Source organism: Anticarsia gemmatalis, chromosome 27 (genome assembly GCF_050436995.1).
Source record: "Anticarsia gemmatalis isolate Benzon Research Colony breed Stoneville strain chromosome 27, ilAntGemm2 primary, whole genome shotgun sequence".
NCBI classification, from domain to species: domain Eukaryota; kingdom Metazoa; phylum Arthropoda; class Insecta; order Lepidoptera; family Erebidae; genus Anticarsia; species Anticarsia gemmatalis.
In genome coordinates this window covers 6,037,047-6,052,783 of record NC_134771.1, presented here as the reverse complement: position 1 = coordinate 6,052,783, position 15,737 = coordinate 6,037,047, and the positions used below count along the sequence as shown (strand labels likewise).

General features: G+C 35.2%; 2 protein-coding genes and 1 non-coding gene across 3 annotated transcripts; 1 reads left to right on the top strand and 2 right to left on the bottom strand.

The window, feature by feature from the left end:
• The first annotated feature begins 478 nt into the window (after positions 1–478).
• LOC142984515 (uncharacterized) lies at positions 479–8,379 on the top strand. Its single transcript, XM_076132202.1, has one exon. It carries the CDS (start codon positions 685–687, stop codon positions 1,963–1,965), a length of 1,281 nt encoding a protein of 426 aa, XP_075988317.1. The 5' UTR covers positions 479–684; the 3' UTR covers positions 1,966–8,379.
• Positions 8,380–8,743: 364 nt separating this feature from the next.
• On the bottom strand, positions 8,744–15,091 carry Cdk4 (Cyclin-dependent kinase 4). The gene is made up of 7 exons (XM_076132411.1): positions 14,729–15,091; positions 13,655–13,823; positions 13,047–13,188; positions 12,347–12,514; positions 11,813–11,973; positions 11,177–11,312; positions 8,744–10,487 (listed from the first exon to the last, which is right to left on the bottom strand). Exons 1-7 carry the CDS (start codon positions 14,841–14,843, stop codon positions 10,401–10,403), a joined length of 978 nt encoding a protein of 325 aa, XP_075988526.1. The 5' UTR covers positions 14,844–15,091; the 3' UTR covers positions 8,744–10,400.
• Positions 15,092–15,546: 455 nt separating this feature from the next.
• On the bottom strand, positions 15,547–15,618 carry TRNAP-CGG (transfer RNA proline (anticodon CGG)). Its single transcript has one exon. It is a non-coding gene; the product is annotated as a tRNA-Pro (tRNA).
• Positions 15,619–15,737: the final 119 nt, after the last annotated feature.

The following is a 15,737-nucleotide window of genomic DNA, read 5'->3' as shown; positions in this document are numbered from 1 at the left end:
CTGCCTTTAAGTTAGCTAAATAATTAATTAACATGTAGTCAACAGAAAATAATTACTTTTATTCATACAAAATTCTAATTATGTATGCAAGTACCTATTTACAGAGATTATTCGTATAGTAATAACTCAATACAAATCAAATTAAAAGCATTATGACCGTATCACGATAAAACACTAATTTATTATCTGTTACGCGTAATGCAGATGTTTTACGAAGCAATTAAGTCAGGAGAATAACAGAATGCACTTTCAACAATGGCTGACGGCTATTATATACGCAAAACTCTAACACAAACTTATTACAAACTTAAAACTACTTATTTACTGTTAAAAAACTAAATTAGAAGCTAAAATAACCCGTATTTGTGAAGAAATAAAGATCACGAGAAATAATTTCTAGTTTCCAAGATGGCGTCTCTAGCTGTCAAAGTTGGTAACAACATAATTTCTGCTGCCAACTTCAGTTGGTTTTAAACCGTGTTTCGGAACGCTCGTCGCGTGTTGAATAAAATTAAAACAAAAAAATAACGTTTAATTTATAAAATACAATAAAACTGTGTTATTGTGTGAAGTTTATGAACAAAAGTAGTGTATTTTGGATTTGTAGTGACTTTTTCGGATTGAAAAGTGTTCGTGAATGTAAAATAACGTTTGGTTATTCGTAAACAATGCTTGTTTAGCATCATGGAAGACGTATACACAATTAAAGTTAAAACTAAGCCCGATACAAGGAACTTGTATCCTTCGGAAAGGCGTTATTCCGCGTCAACTGTGTCGGGACTAGCTTGGGTACATATCGCATTGGCTGCTACTTCATTCCTTCTCGCTTGTTTAGCATTAGTTAACCCTAGTACTGCGCCCGCAATCATATCGAACACAACGGACAATCAAAATGGGAATGTCAACGATTTTTTTGAAAACGAAACAGTTTTGACTCAAATCAATTCGAATGATTCGAATTATGGATCGAGTAATGCTACCGTTAACGGTTTTAGTGATAGCAATTATATATTAGTCATTGCGCCTAGTCTGATCACTGTGTTTGGGCTAGCGGCCGGTATAGCAAGCATTCTTGCTTCTGTAAGATGGTATATCGACCATAACATAACTTGGCTATTCATAATATCCTGTTTATCGACCCTAGTGTCCTTGACCGCATTCATTTTGATCGCTGTATGGTTTATAACGACTTCGGAAGGAGATATAACGGACTTTTACAAGGACAAAGTGCCTTTTAAGGACTATTTCGTGGTGAAACACAGTGACGTGATAGTAAAGAATGAATCGCACATGATTATTGCCTTGAACCCTGTCAAAGATAGCGAAGAAACGCCGAATTTGTTTACGAAAAGAGTCTTATCAATAAATATACTGATTGCTGCGTTTTTGGAGCTGTTATGGTCGATTTTAAGCGTCAAAATATCTTACAAAGGCATGAGGAATACCTACAAAGAAGAGACTGAAAGACGCGGCAACTGTATCTCAGTTGTGACTAAAATCAAAGGGAATGATACCAGAAAGTTCCCGAGAAACGGCAAGCTTGTACCCCCAAAGCCAGATTTAATAGAACACTACCCAAGTAAGAAGATAAAAAGAATATTCCTAGCGCAATCCGACAACGGTTTTTATTTGAAAAACCAGCCGAATAAAGCGAAACCGAACACGGAAACGAGTTCCGAGTTTTACAAAGAACGAATGATGAATTTTCTCAACCGCTGTGCGTCTTTAGAAGGGATTTCTAACCCTGAAATAAGTCCTAGCATGCATTCGGAGACCTTAAACCCTATTCCTGAAGGTGTTGTCGATAATACGGTACAGGAAACATCAAATCAAGACACCAGAGATCGTATGACGCCTATAAGTTGGGGAGACACGCCAGACCATACGATTTACAATCAGAAAACGTTAGATTTGGACAAAATTTTCAAGTTGAAGAACAAGAAAAGTGAAAATGAAGGAAAGTGAATGTTTCAAACATTGTTGGTTGACACGCGAGCAGCGAACGTTTGTCAATGCTCTAAGTAATGTCTATTGTAAAATTGTATTGCTTTACGCAATTCTGTATATTTGGTAATGTTACTTTTTGTGCGTTATGGGAGCAATGAAACGAATTGTTTAACTGTTATAGCTATTTATGGAAACGCTATTTTTAACAAATATTAATAAGCAGTCATTTGACGTTTATTGTAAACTAGGTCAGTCTTGCAGTTTCGCTCGTTTTCACGTCCTCTTTAAAGGTTTATTCTTGAAATATTGTTTTGTTAACATGCCCATTTTATGACAAAAGACTCGTCCCCTATTACATGGGACTAACATTGTTAATGGCGAAACGTGTGTGTATTTCATAAACCTCTGCTTACACTATCGGGTATAATAGGCGTGATATTATACATGCATGTAGACTTCGAGGCCTATGTTTTATTCAGGGTCTTTATGTATCTTCATGTAACATTTTGTTAATTTCCTTTCAGCAGTTTAGGTGGCAAAGCGTAAAAAACGGACAGATATTTGTATTTATAATATTAGTATTACTATAGACACGAATTCGAGAAAATATCATGACACTGTTCTATTAGATGAGTAGCTAATTACACTAGAATTTTAAAGGAATGTAATAATTCAGCATAATTATGAATATCATTGAAATGAAAGTAGATATTTGCATTAAAATATGCGTTTCCATGAACACTACGTACCTAGTTATGAATGCGAAAGAGTATACAGTGTTACTCGATTTAGTTATTTACTCGATTTAGCTATTCACTCGATTACTATAGTCCGAGAACTTAGAAGAGAGCATTGGTAATTAATATTCTATTCATTTGTATCTTTGTATGTTTCCAATATAAAGTATTGAACCGCATAAGTCTGTAGATCACTGCTGTTACAAAATCTTTAATTTTATGCCTCCGCCAGCCGCGAACCCTGTATACAAGGCTCACTACTAAGTAATCGGGCTATAGCCGTGATTTTTACTCGATAATTGTGACTGCTCTTAAATTAAAATCTCAATTAACGAAGAAATGCGATGAAAAGTTAATTAATACACGGTTTAAATTAGTCTAGCCTGTTGATTTATTTTTACATGACAGTTTCGAGTAAAACTCTAAAATACCGGACTAGATCCACATTGTGTGTTTTAAAGTGCAATCATTGATCTTATGGTACAGGTTTTCGAGTAAAACTGTTATTATCGAGTAATACTGTATGTAATAATTGAGACTAGCCAATTTTTGGTTTATTTTGAAACATTTTGACACTAATAGCCGGTTTTCAATGCTTTAAAATAAGTGTTGGTTAGTTTATCCAGTAGAATATTGATAGTTTTGACATTGCCATCGGGTTATCCGACACTTAACCAAAAGCTGAAAACTGACTATAATACGAAATATACGTGAATCTCATTGTTATTTTGTAAATATATTTCTAGTATAAGTTATTTTTAACTGTATTATAGACTTAAACAGAGCTTAATTGTAACAGCTCATTTTTATACTATTTTTGAATACAGCTTTTTCTATAACAACTAATAATTTAAATTATTTTTAACAGATGAATATTCCTACTTAACATTGTTTTTACCGTTGTAGTTTAGGAACTAAAATATAGTATTTTTATCTAAAAATCGAATTATTACTGACAAACAGTAGCGCATTCCTATTAAGTAAAATATGGGTCCAATTAAATGCGTATATTGTCCCCTTTTATAACAAAAAACAATCGTCATCGTCATTTTTTTAGGCAGCCATTTTGTTAGTTTCGGTTTCCGAACGAACATTTTTTTATTAAATTTCACTGTCACTTTCTTTCATTTCGTTCATATTTTTTTGTAAATTCGAGACTTAATTACCGTTTTTATAATTAACTAATAAAACGTTTATTAACGTTGCTATTTTCAAGGAACTTTGCTTTCATTTGAGCTGTCAGAAATGTATTTTTCACATAATTGTTCATTGTTAGCGTTTGTTCAATGGCCGATGATATAATAATAGGTGCGCCATCTTTGTTTTTCGTATGAGGAAAGAAAGAGACGACGTGAGGTATTTTTTTGACAATATTTTTTGAGTGTTTTTGTAAAATATTGTAGATAGTTCTTTTAAAAGTCAATGACTTTGGATTATTTAACAAGGTAAGATATATCAGAGTTTTGACACGTTTTATAATGAACCTCGTGTAAGCTCTGATTAGTTATAGGCATGGAAGTAATAATAATAAGTTAGTATTATTACTTCCATGGTTATAGTTACCTACCTGCCTACAGTGTTTTGTCTTTTTCACTCATATGCAGTTTCAAAATTGATTACACACGTTTATTAGTAAAACAGACATAGATTATATGGCAAGATTTATGAAGTGCTTGAAATTTCTTTTTCTTTTAAAAAAAGACAACTCCCGCACTAAGAATTGCTCTTATGTCGCGGGGACTTTTACAAACATACAAACAACGGACACAAAATACAACCAGACCCGGAACAATTATATGTGGATCGCACAAATAATTACTCTGTGTGGAATAGAACCCACGACCTCCCGTCCCAATGGTAGAGGCGTGGCGATTTAAACCACTGCGCCACGGAGGCAGTCAAATATATATATTATAATAGATAACTATTTTCAATGAAGTTGACCTCAAAATAATCTAAATTAATTTTCAAAGGTAATCGCGACATATTATAGCTGAACTACGTATATACCTATTATTATAAATCACTCCATCATTCCCATGTAGGTAGGCAGAGACCTATGATCACAATTTCATTAGGTCCCTACAAACTTCAAATTGTCAATTAAAAAGGCCAAGCCATTGCAAAATTACTTAAACTTCAAAACATTATAACAAACCGACATCCGTACTTCTCAAAATCCGTTCAATTGTCTTACAAATAATACTAATATTGAACAACTATTTAGTTCAGCCATTGTTAAGTTGCCAACTCGCCATAAAAACTATCTATTGTCTCATATTACAAGTTGAATGCTTGTTGGTCTGATTAAGAATCGTTTGGAATGAGTATTATTTATTACTATAGGCCCCTGGCTTCGATTAGTTTAAAAAGTCATACGACAAAAAACTTTTAAATTTTTTACAAATAAATCTTCCTCTAGAATCACTCGATCTTTTATAAAAACCGCATCAAAATACTTTGCGTAGTTTTAAAGATCTAAGCATAAATACAGACAGACAGCGGAAAGCAACTTTGTTTTATACTAAGTCTATTTAATGTTATAATTTTTGAATATAGCAACAACCTGCGAGAAAAGCAAACGCATTAAGGCAAACATTCATCATTTAAATTATGCCTTTTTCTCATAGGGGAAGATCAGTACCTAAAGAACGCCACTTGGTACGATCCTTACAAACTTACTTTGCCTCATTCACATACATACATCTTGTCAAACTAGACCGCCGGTTATTAGTAGCATCTGACCATTCTGCAAGACATCACCTATATAATCCGTGTCATTCTAGGTTTTTCAGATTTTTTGTTTTTAAATTGGTTGAATTGTTTTTGCTATCGTTGCTGTTTGTCACTACACTCAGAACTATTTCTTGAAATCTCAAAATGAGTACAGTCACGGGTAAAAACTATAGACGTTCATAAATTGTCTTATAACAGATGTTAAAATAACCGCGACGAGGCGAGATGTGGGTTGTTGTAAAAACTGTTATTAACTCAGTCTACGAAGCTAACTAGTGTTTATCAAGGTGATGATTATTCGCATAGCACGGTCTTAGAAGAAATTATATATCCTATTATTTCAAACAATATATAACTTTTGATATTCTCGCGAGTTCGTTGAAACGTACATACCTACCAACCTTTTTTTTTTACTTCTCGGTAAATTTTATTAAAATTAGTTCAGTGGTTTATTAAACAAAAAAAGGCTGTAAATCTGCCTTGTCTATAAAATTAAAACCTATCCCAATGACTCTTTTCGGCCGTTTCGAAGATTTGACGTAACAAACAATAAACCACCTTCAGTAAAGAGCATTTTTTGCTAACGCTACCCACCTACCTGACTATCTACTAAACTAACCTATGACACACTATGTCTCTAACTTAAAATAGGTTATTGAAAACCAACTTTAATCATCGATACGTTTCACAAGGACCATCTTACTAATAATAAATGCTAAAGTTTGTATATTTGCTACTCAATCACGACAAAACTACTGTACTGATTAATGAAATTTGGTACACTAATACTTTAAAACCAGGATTAACACATAAATATAATACCTTTATCCCGAGAAATCTATTCAATTGGACGATACCGCGGGCAGAAGCTAGTCTTTATCAAAACTAAGACGAACATCCTTGTTCGTCTAAAACGTATTTTATTTGTCAACTAGCTGACCCGCGCAACTTCGCTTGCGTCACATAAGAGAGAATGCAGGGTCATATTTTCCCCGTTTTTGTAACATTTTTCGTTACTACTCCGCTCCGAATAGCCGTAGCGTAATGTTATATAGCCAATAGCCTTCCTCGATAAATGGGCTATCTAACAGTGAAAGAATTTTTCAAATCGGACCAGTAGTTCCTGAGATTAGCGCGTTCAAACAAACAAACAAACAATCAAACAAACAAACAAACTCTTCAGCTTTATTATATTAGTATAGATAAAAGATAATCTGAACGCATGACAGATGTTCATTCAAGGCTCTCTCGCGGCGTTGCTCAACCGCGGACATCGATTCGTTACAATTATTTTATTCATAGTTATATTTATACTAGCATAAACCCGTGGCTTCGTCCACGTAGTTTGTGACTTAGGACAGAATTTTTGAATTCTTGAAAAAAGTTTCAAACAAACTTTCATTCCCTATTTTATCCCCTTGTGGGTGGAATTGATCAAAATCCTTTGGATGCCTACGTTATAACATCTAAATTTCAGCTCGATCCGTCCAGTGGTTTGGGCTGTGCGTTGATAGATCACTATGTCAGTCAGTCAACCTTTGAGTTATATGTATATGAAAGAGCGCACGTATAAAGGGTGTGCAAGGGGAAAGGAAAGACCGCCTATCCTTTTAGAAACCCCTACAGAACTTAGCGCAACTCGGGTCTCTAATCAGAGACTAAAATCATACTCAAGTTCTTGATTAATTAAAGTAATAAAATGCAACTTTAGAAAAAATATAATCTTGGCCCGTTCAGCTGATTTATATAACAAAATGAGTTATCTATGAAATATTAAATCATTAACGCTATTTCACTACGAGGTTTAGCAGTTATGGTGTTACCGTGATTAATTGATTGAGTTGTAATCTTATTTGATTTAGTTATGGACGTTCAATAAGAATATTGCGCTGTTAAGAATAGGAAGATTATTAACCACTAGCTGACCCGCGCAACTTCGCTTGCGTCACCTAAGAGAATGGGTCAAGATTTCCCCCGTTTTTGTAACATTTTTCGTTTCTACTCCGCTCCTAATGACCGTAGCGTGATGTTATATAGCCTATAGCCTGCCTGGATAAATAGGCTATCTAACACTGAAAGAATTTTTCAAATCGGACCAGTAGTTCCTGAGATTAGCGCGTTCAAACAAACAAACAAACAAACAAACAAACAAACTCTTCAGCTTTATTATATTAGTATAGATTTATTAGCTCAAAATAATAAAATGAAAATCAAAACATTTATTCATTTAGGTCAAATGCTGACACTTATGATAGTCAATGATACAGAGAGTGAATTTACCGTCAGTTCGGAAGGTAGGGTCCAATGAGAAGAGCTGGCAAAACACCTGGCCACTCTTTATGAGGCATAAATAAAAAAAAAATGACTGGACAACTCACACACGGTCATTTCATTTCAAATTAAGCAGAGCTTGTACTATGGTAACCCAATAACTGATAGACATACTTATATACTTCTAAATAAATACTTATATAGATAAATTGACAACCAGGCGCAGAGATTCAGACGTGCCGATCCCACCTGGGTTCCGAACCCGCCACACGCGGCGCTACGGTGACCCTTAATGTAAAGACAGAGACATACCCTCTACTACTCATCTCTTATTCATAAAAAACATATGAAGTTATGAAAGGATTAAAAGAGTTTTGTTTCTTTCACTCCTTAGGGAAATGAAAACATATTATAGTTACTTTTTAACTAAAATAGGTTTATAATCTATTGGGTTTTTATTAAAACTTCTGAAATCCGTAACTAAAATTATCCGAAGTATACGGACAAAATGAAAAAGCTTAATATTTGTAACCGTATCCGAAATCCAATATAGTGTTATTAAAATATAAAATAGTGTCTATTTAATAATTATTGTTGATATTATTACTGTAAACGAATTTATAATAAATTCTTTAGAAATAAGAGACTGATTTTGTATTCTTTTGTATATTAAAATAACTATTCCTTATTTATTTTGTTTTATTTATATTCCTTTTAACAATAATTATTCCCGAAAGGAAAACAATTGTAGCTTTTGACCTGAGCCGGGATTCAAACCCGAGATCCCCACACTACACCACCGATGCGTTACAGGGGAACCTTACCTTGTTTTAATAACTTCTCTTTAAAAAGAGGGTATGGGTGTGAGTTCGAATCCCACGGATTAAACTATTGATAAAAACCCGATCCATACATGCATACATACATCCAGATCTCCAAGCATTTGCAGCATGTACAGCATTCTAGACAAAAATCCAGGGTCAAATCCTGGACACATATTGATAAGACAAATCGAACCCAGGACTTTTTCAGGTAAAATAAAATCCTGTAAGTATATCAATAAAACAATTTATTTGGCGACAAATATCAAAAAAATGTACTTCAAAATTCTTAATATTAACATGAAACAATTTTCAAAAAATATAATCATTATAGCTTATTTTATTACTGGGCTACTTTGGCCAAATACAAAATATTTTACAACAATTTCATTCATTCAGTATATTTGTAAAATTAAATGACCCGGTGGTCGAACTTTAGACTAAGCATTTATGAAATCACCAAGGCACATTTTTAAAGCTAAACACAAGACGGGAATCGAAGTCGAGACTTCACGAAAACATTGTCTTAGGCCTGCAACATACTAGGTTCGGCATTAATCGGTCCAGCCGGGCGGGAAAACCGAATAAGTGTAGATGAACCCGATCGGCTCAAGCCGAACAAGTCATTGCCGAACCGAAAGTGCCGAAGCAAAGATGTATGTATCAAGCCTTTTAAAAATTTGCCGCAGCTGTCACATAAAGCAGTAATTCTTATCTCTAGCCGGGAATCAAACTAAGTTCCAACAGAACAAATACAAATACAATATTGTATTGCTTACACAAAAAATAACATACTCTCAGATCGTACGAAACAATACTACACCACCCTTGCACTAATACAACACTTCATTTAACTCAGGAACCAAACCCGAGACTGAACGATACACTAATCGCTCGCACAACAAACACTATCTTTCTAGTACCTAGTAAAAAAAAAACGACCTCAAACGGAAATCGAACTCACGCACACGCATAGATCATTCTCACTGAACAATAAAAACTAACATTAACAATGACCAATTACATCATTAAAGATTTCTCGTTAAATCAAAGGATATATCGCTATCTCTCTCGCACTTATAACAATGTGTACAAGTGCGAGAGAGAGGTCCGATGTTTACTTAGGAACTATAAAAACTAATATGTACCTTATTATGTTATTGAAACTTGCAAACTATTCTCTTAGCAGATAATGGCCAGTTTTAATTAAACTGGCCATGCAAAAGTTTATAGTGTCGTGTGTACAATACACAGGTACACTCTCTATTACATCACTCTCATAGTCCGGTGGGACGGATAACCGACACGACCAGTGAGAGGTCAGGCGCAGGATCATAGGCGACACGTGCTCTCCAAAGCACGGAGTTCTAGTAAAACTGGTTACTAGATTATTAATTATATTCCATTTTGTGTCAGTGTTGAAATGTATAGAGTTTAAAAGTTGTCTAAAGTGCCCAATACGGCACCTTTAGCCTAGGTTGATGTTGATGCCTAGTTGTTTGTGTGCCAATATCTCTTTGACCCTTGCAGTAGTTTTGACATGATTGGGTATTAAACATCCATCAAAATATACAAGTTTTTATTTATACTTCGGCACTAAGAATTGCTCTTTTGTCGCGGAGACTTAACAAACACACAAACAACGGGCACAAACTACAACCAGACCCGAAACAACTACTTAAGGATCGCATAAATAATTGTTCCGTGTGGGAATCAAACCCACGACCTTCCGACGCAATGGTAGCACCATGGCGACCACCTTAACCACTGCACCACAAAGACTGCCAATAATAATAATACTAAATAGTATATATATAGTTTGCAAGTATCAATAATATTATTATATAATGAAAATAGGCGGGTTGTCCACATTTGTCCAGCAGTGGGCTTACGTGAGCGGCTCATCTGTGAAGTACGGGTGTTCTAGACAGTCGAGCGCGGTCAGGCGTTTAGCCGGGTCGAATACTAGCATACCCTGGAAAATGTAAAATAAAATATTATTATTATAACTTATATTGTAGTATTATTTATGTGTATTTTACCTCTGTCTACACAAATATTATTACTACAACTTTTATTATTGCTTAGTATGTTAGCTCTGCCTACAGTATAACAGGTAAGATAACATGTAATTTTTTTACTCAAAATTGTAGGTAAATGTGTATGATTTTTCCTCCATTAACAATGTTAGTTCCTTCCATGTAATAGGGGCGAGCCTATTGTCATATCGGGCACATAATCAATCTGGACTAATTGAGAATATATCAAAAGAGTAATAGCACTTTGTCCAGTCTGCCTAGTCCATAGTTTTTGAATACAAATATAAATTTGAAAATCACAATAGGTCTTGAACCTCGTGGTCATTATACAGATGCACTGCCTATCTGTCCATCTATCGTATGGTTAGTGGTCAACCTAGTGTCAAAGTTGTTCAAGCCCGAAAGGCCTTTGACATGGCTTAACGACTGTTATCATAACTGACAACAACCTGGACCGATTTTTTACGTGCCACGGAGACGCTCAGTCCAAATACCAATATGACGTCGCCCATCTATAGAATGACCGCGCCAAGGTTTGCTGAACCCACAGATCGTTTACCGACCGGTGAGCACAACTGGCTATGAGCGCCTCCGCTCCAGAGACCACTACCAATAAGATAATTACCTTGATAAGTTCAAGTGCGTGTGGATGTATTCTAGGTATGATCTCCCCAAGGTCCAGGGGCTTGTAGTCCGGGAAGCTGTCCAGCATGATGGACGCGTTCTCCGGCCACTCCTCGCGGGACGGACGGCCTATTAGTCTGTAATATAAAGCAATTTTTATAAAGTTGAATGATAAATGTAATAGAGTAAGATAAGGAGGTATAGCAAATGTGGCAGTCTTCTCACGATGGTCAGTTTTATTAAAACTACCCAACTGTGCTGATGTATGTGTGTACAGAATGATTTGATCTGAACATATATAAAAGACTGTGTTCAAGTAGTTTACTTTATAGCTTTGTAAAGATTTTATATTGAAAATAAAATTAACTAGGTATCTTTATGCAAAATATCACCAAAATTGGTTCAACGGTCTATGCGTTAATGCATAATTGACAGACACTCGCACTTATAATATTAGTATGGATTCAAGAATCATAGAGTATTTATATTTTTAGTCCCTGCACCCCCGGAACATATATTATTTGATTGATTATTACCTTAAGTCAGACGAATTAGTAGAAAGCTTTAACATGCGCGATTACCTAATTTCGAGTATTTCTAAAATAAAGTAAATTAAACACGCCGCCATGTATGTTACCTGAATATACTAATAAGCTGGTGAGAATCCGAAGATCCAGGCAGCAGTGGTTTCCTCGTATGCAGCTGAGCGAGCACACAGCCGGCCGACCACACGTCCACCGCGGTGTTGTACGATACGCCCAGTAGCACCTCGGGGGGGCGGTACCAGAGGGTCACCACCTGGAAGAGAGAGGTAAAAGGGTCAATATAGGTTCCATCATCAGCCTAGCCTTTCTTCTAACTATGTTGGAGTCAGCTTCCAGTCTCACCAGATGCAGCTGAGTAAAAGTGTTTTACATGGAGCAACTGCCTATCTGACCTCCACAACCCAGTTACCTAGGTTATAACACGATACCCTTCGGAAAAACTGGTTGTCAGGCTTTCAAGTTTCTGACTACTGTTAACTACTGTCAAAGATCATTGAAAATGACAGCCGGGACCCACAATTTGGAATTTGGTAACGTGCCTTTTTGAAACACGGAGGAACTAGACATGTGTAAGATGGTCACCCATCCACAGAACAACCTCGGCTGTATGACTGACTGACACTCACCACACTGGTGAGCTTCATCTCCGTGTCGTAGGTCTTGGCGAGACCGAAGTCAGCCAGCTTGACGCGCCCCGCGCTCGTCACCAGCAGGTTGTGAGGCTTCAGGTCTCGGTGGACTATCCGGTGAGAGTGGAGGAAGTCTATGCCTGATAGAATGTCGAAGGACATGCTCTGGAATAGATAAATAGTAAATTTTTAACAGCATTATAAAGAAACAGCTCTCTGTATGTTGATAGGATGCCAAGAGCAGGCTGCAGTTTGCAGTCTTTCAAGAAAGTTTGTAACAACATTTAGGCAGGCAAATTTTATTACAATGTTTTCGATCACTGTTAGAATAAGCTTTAACAGAATCTAAAGGAAATTCTACAAAAGAAAAAACAATATTTATAGCTTACTAGCTGACCCAGCAAACGTTGTACTGCCATATAAATAAAAAAAATGGTCACTTAGGGACATGAAAAATAGATGTTGGCCAATTTTCAGACCTACTCAATATGCTCACAAAATTTCATCAAAATCGGTCAAGCGGTTTTGGAGGAGTATGGCAGCGAAAACCGTCACGCGAGAATTTTATATATTAGATTAATAAGAATTAGATGATAATATACCAACAGAAAACTACTATCTAATACCTAAATTAATAGTAATTACTTAATATGTATAATATGGTATGTTAATTTTATATTTTGATGACTAAACTTACCCTGATCCTATTCTCGGACAGTGGTCCAGGAGCTCTCTTCAGATAAGACTCAAGGTCCTGCTCCACATGCTCAAACACCAAGAAAAGCACCAACTGCTGGTCTCTCTCCATTGACTGACCTCCGTGACATACATCTAGAAGTCTGGAAATAGGGAGATTATACATAATATTAATATTTATTTCCACAGTTTAGATAATATTAAAGTGTGAGGTATTTTGATTAGACATTACAAGTACCTACTGCTTAATTAAAAGTATAATAAATTGAAAAAAAAGCCATTTGAAAAAGTGAATATTTTTTTTATTATTGTAGTGCTACAAGTGCATTTACAACAACTCTAGTATACACCTATTCAACAATATCTTTCATACTTTCCTAAAATATAGATATACATAAGCACATTTTACATTTAATATCTTAACTATAAACAAACTCTTAACAGGTGCCTTCAATATTTAGAACAATTATTACTTAGCAGCATCACAAGCATAGAACATAGTATAATCATTTCAGCACCTTTATAATGATGAAATATTATCAGTAACTTTTATCCCATGCCGCAGATTTCGCGAAACCAAAGTCTTAATTCAACTTGCAAAAAACTCACCTCACAATATTAGGGTGTCTATAAGCCTCTAATTGCCTCAACAGAGCGATTTCTCTCAATGTAGACAGAGGTATACCATCCTCGGTCAGTGCCACCTTCACCTTCTTCATGGCTACGATCTGACCTCCATTGTGGAGATCACGGGCTTTGTATACAGTGCCGTATGCACCTGAAAGCAAGGATATATTTTGATGAACAATTTAGAGCTAAGTGGTAGGAAAAGAAAAGTGATATTTTTGTAATATTAGCACTGGCTGCAAACGCAAGAAGTTGACGGTTTAAAAGTAAATGTCGATGAAAAATATAGTGGATTTGCATGAAGTTCAAAAGTGATATTTTAGATGTATTAGTGCTGGGTGCAAATGCAAGAGGCTGATGGTTTATAAATTAAGCTAAGTCATTATTAGGTAATTGTCACTTGCTTTAATGATATAAGAAACTGTGTTGAGAGAACCTTGTATCATAGAGAGATTTTAATACAGTTTTTGGAGGTATGGAACTACCACCCACATTTAGGACTGTGTAGTTAGAGCATGGTTTCATCTAATACCACTCATTATGGGAGATAGTACCAGTACTGTAGAGTCTGTAGATTATTTGATTAGTTTTCTGTTGTCTTTACTCAAATATAGATACATTTTTGAGACATTGGAAGCCCTTATTAGATGCATAGTCTAAAATCATAGTAATATTATGTAAGTAAACATATATTATCGATCTAATGTTTAAAATAATAATAAAGAGTTATATTATCTCTAATTTTAATTATAACAGGGTAATAAATAACAAATAAATAAGGCAATCATGTTAAATAACATGCACAGTATTTTGGAACGCATCCTAAACCCACGAATAGATAAAAAACACAAGAATTATGAGATAACATTAATTAAAACTAATTTCTTTACTCAGTTTGGCCATAACAAGGCATTATTTGATCAAAAAACATTGAAACATTTTCACAATCAATCTAAACTTTATTTGTAAACAATATTTAGCCGCTGAAATTGCGCGAAAAGGTAACAACCGGCACATGTAAAAAGAGGTTATAAATACAGTTATATTATCTGTTACCTGTTCCAATTACATTTAGCTCTTCATACTTCTTAGCATTCTGAATTAATGCACTAACATCACTTATCGAGGCCATAGGCGCAGGACTTTGGGATGTACTCGCCCCGGACATCATTTTTACAGATAAAATCAAACACAAACACTCAAAAGAACTGATTTAATCAATAATTAACACTTTTATTCACATAAATAGTAACTATACATGATATATGAACACAAAACACGTGTTGAATAGTTTAGGATACAAATAAAGTTTGTTTTTTGTGTCAAACTTTTTCCGTAGCTACGGGTGAAGGGGGAAGGGGGAGAACTTGAAACTGAAAGAAGTCGTTGAACTAAAATCAACCACCTGCTACTGTTATCCGACTAAATTAAAATGCTTGCATATCAAGGTCGCTTTTTATAAAAGCTGGCCCACTTAAAAAGTCGAGTTTTTGTAAGTTCAAAATATTAAGTGCAGCGCCATCTCTGGTTATATTTGTGGAAGCATTTTGAATGCTGATAGCGCAGCGTTTTAAAAATGTTTAGATAGATGGCGTTTTAGTAGCACCCGTAAAGATTTTGGGTTCGCGAAAGATATCCAGGATCCTATCATTTTGGAAATTAATAAAAAAAATGTCATAACGAATTTTTGAATTGCGTTTGGTTTCTAATTTACTTTTTGAAGAAGTATATTTTATTTCGCAGTGTTATGCTAATGATTAAACAAATAAAACAAAGATTTATCTCAAGAAATAGGAACGAAAACGTCTCCGTAAAGGTTGAACATTTTTATTATTATAAAATAAGATCAAAAAGGATTGATAAAATAATCACCAGGGCTCGTCCGGGATTTGAACCCGGGACCTCTCGCACCCGAAGCGAGAATCATACCCCTAGACCAACGAGCCGTGATAGCACATGTTGAATTTACTGTTTAATTACCACTGGTAATGACGTCAGTCGGGTTGTGATTTCCGATACAGTTCCCTGAAAACTTAAAAGTAAATTAAAGTGAAAAGGCAAGAAA

Excerpts from the sequence above, each read along its gene's own strand:
- LOC142984515 (XM_076132202.1), top strand. The coding sequence starts at position 685 with ATGGAAGACGTATACACAATTAAAGTTAAAACTAAGCCCGATACAAGG.
- Cdk4 (XM_076132411.1), bottom strand. The coding sequence starts at position 14,843 with ATGATGTCCGGGGCGAGTACATCCCAAAGTCCTGCGCCTATGGCCTCG. Across the intron at positions 13,189-13,654 it reads AGACACCCTAATATTGTGAG|ACTTCTAGATGTATGTCACG; the intron begins GTGAGTTTTTTG and ends CCCTATTTCCAG. Across the intron at positions 12,515-13,046 it reads TGTCCGAGAATAGGATCAGG|AGCATGTCCTTCGACATTCT; the intron begins GTAAGTTTAGTC and ends TATCTATTCCAG.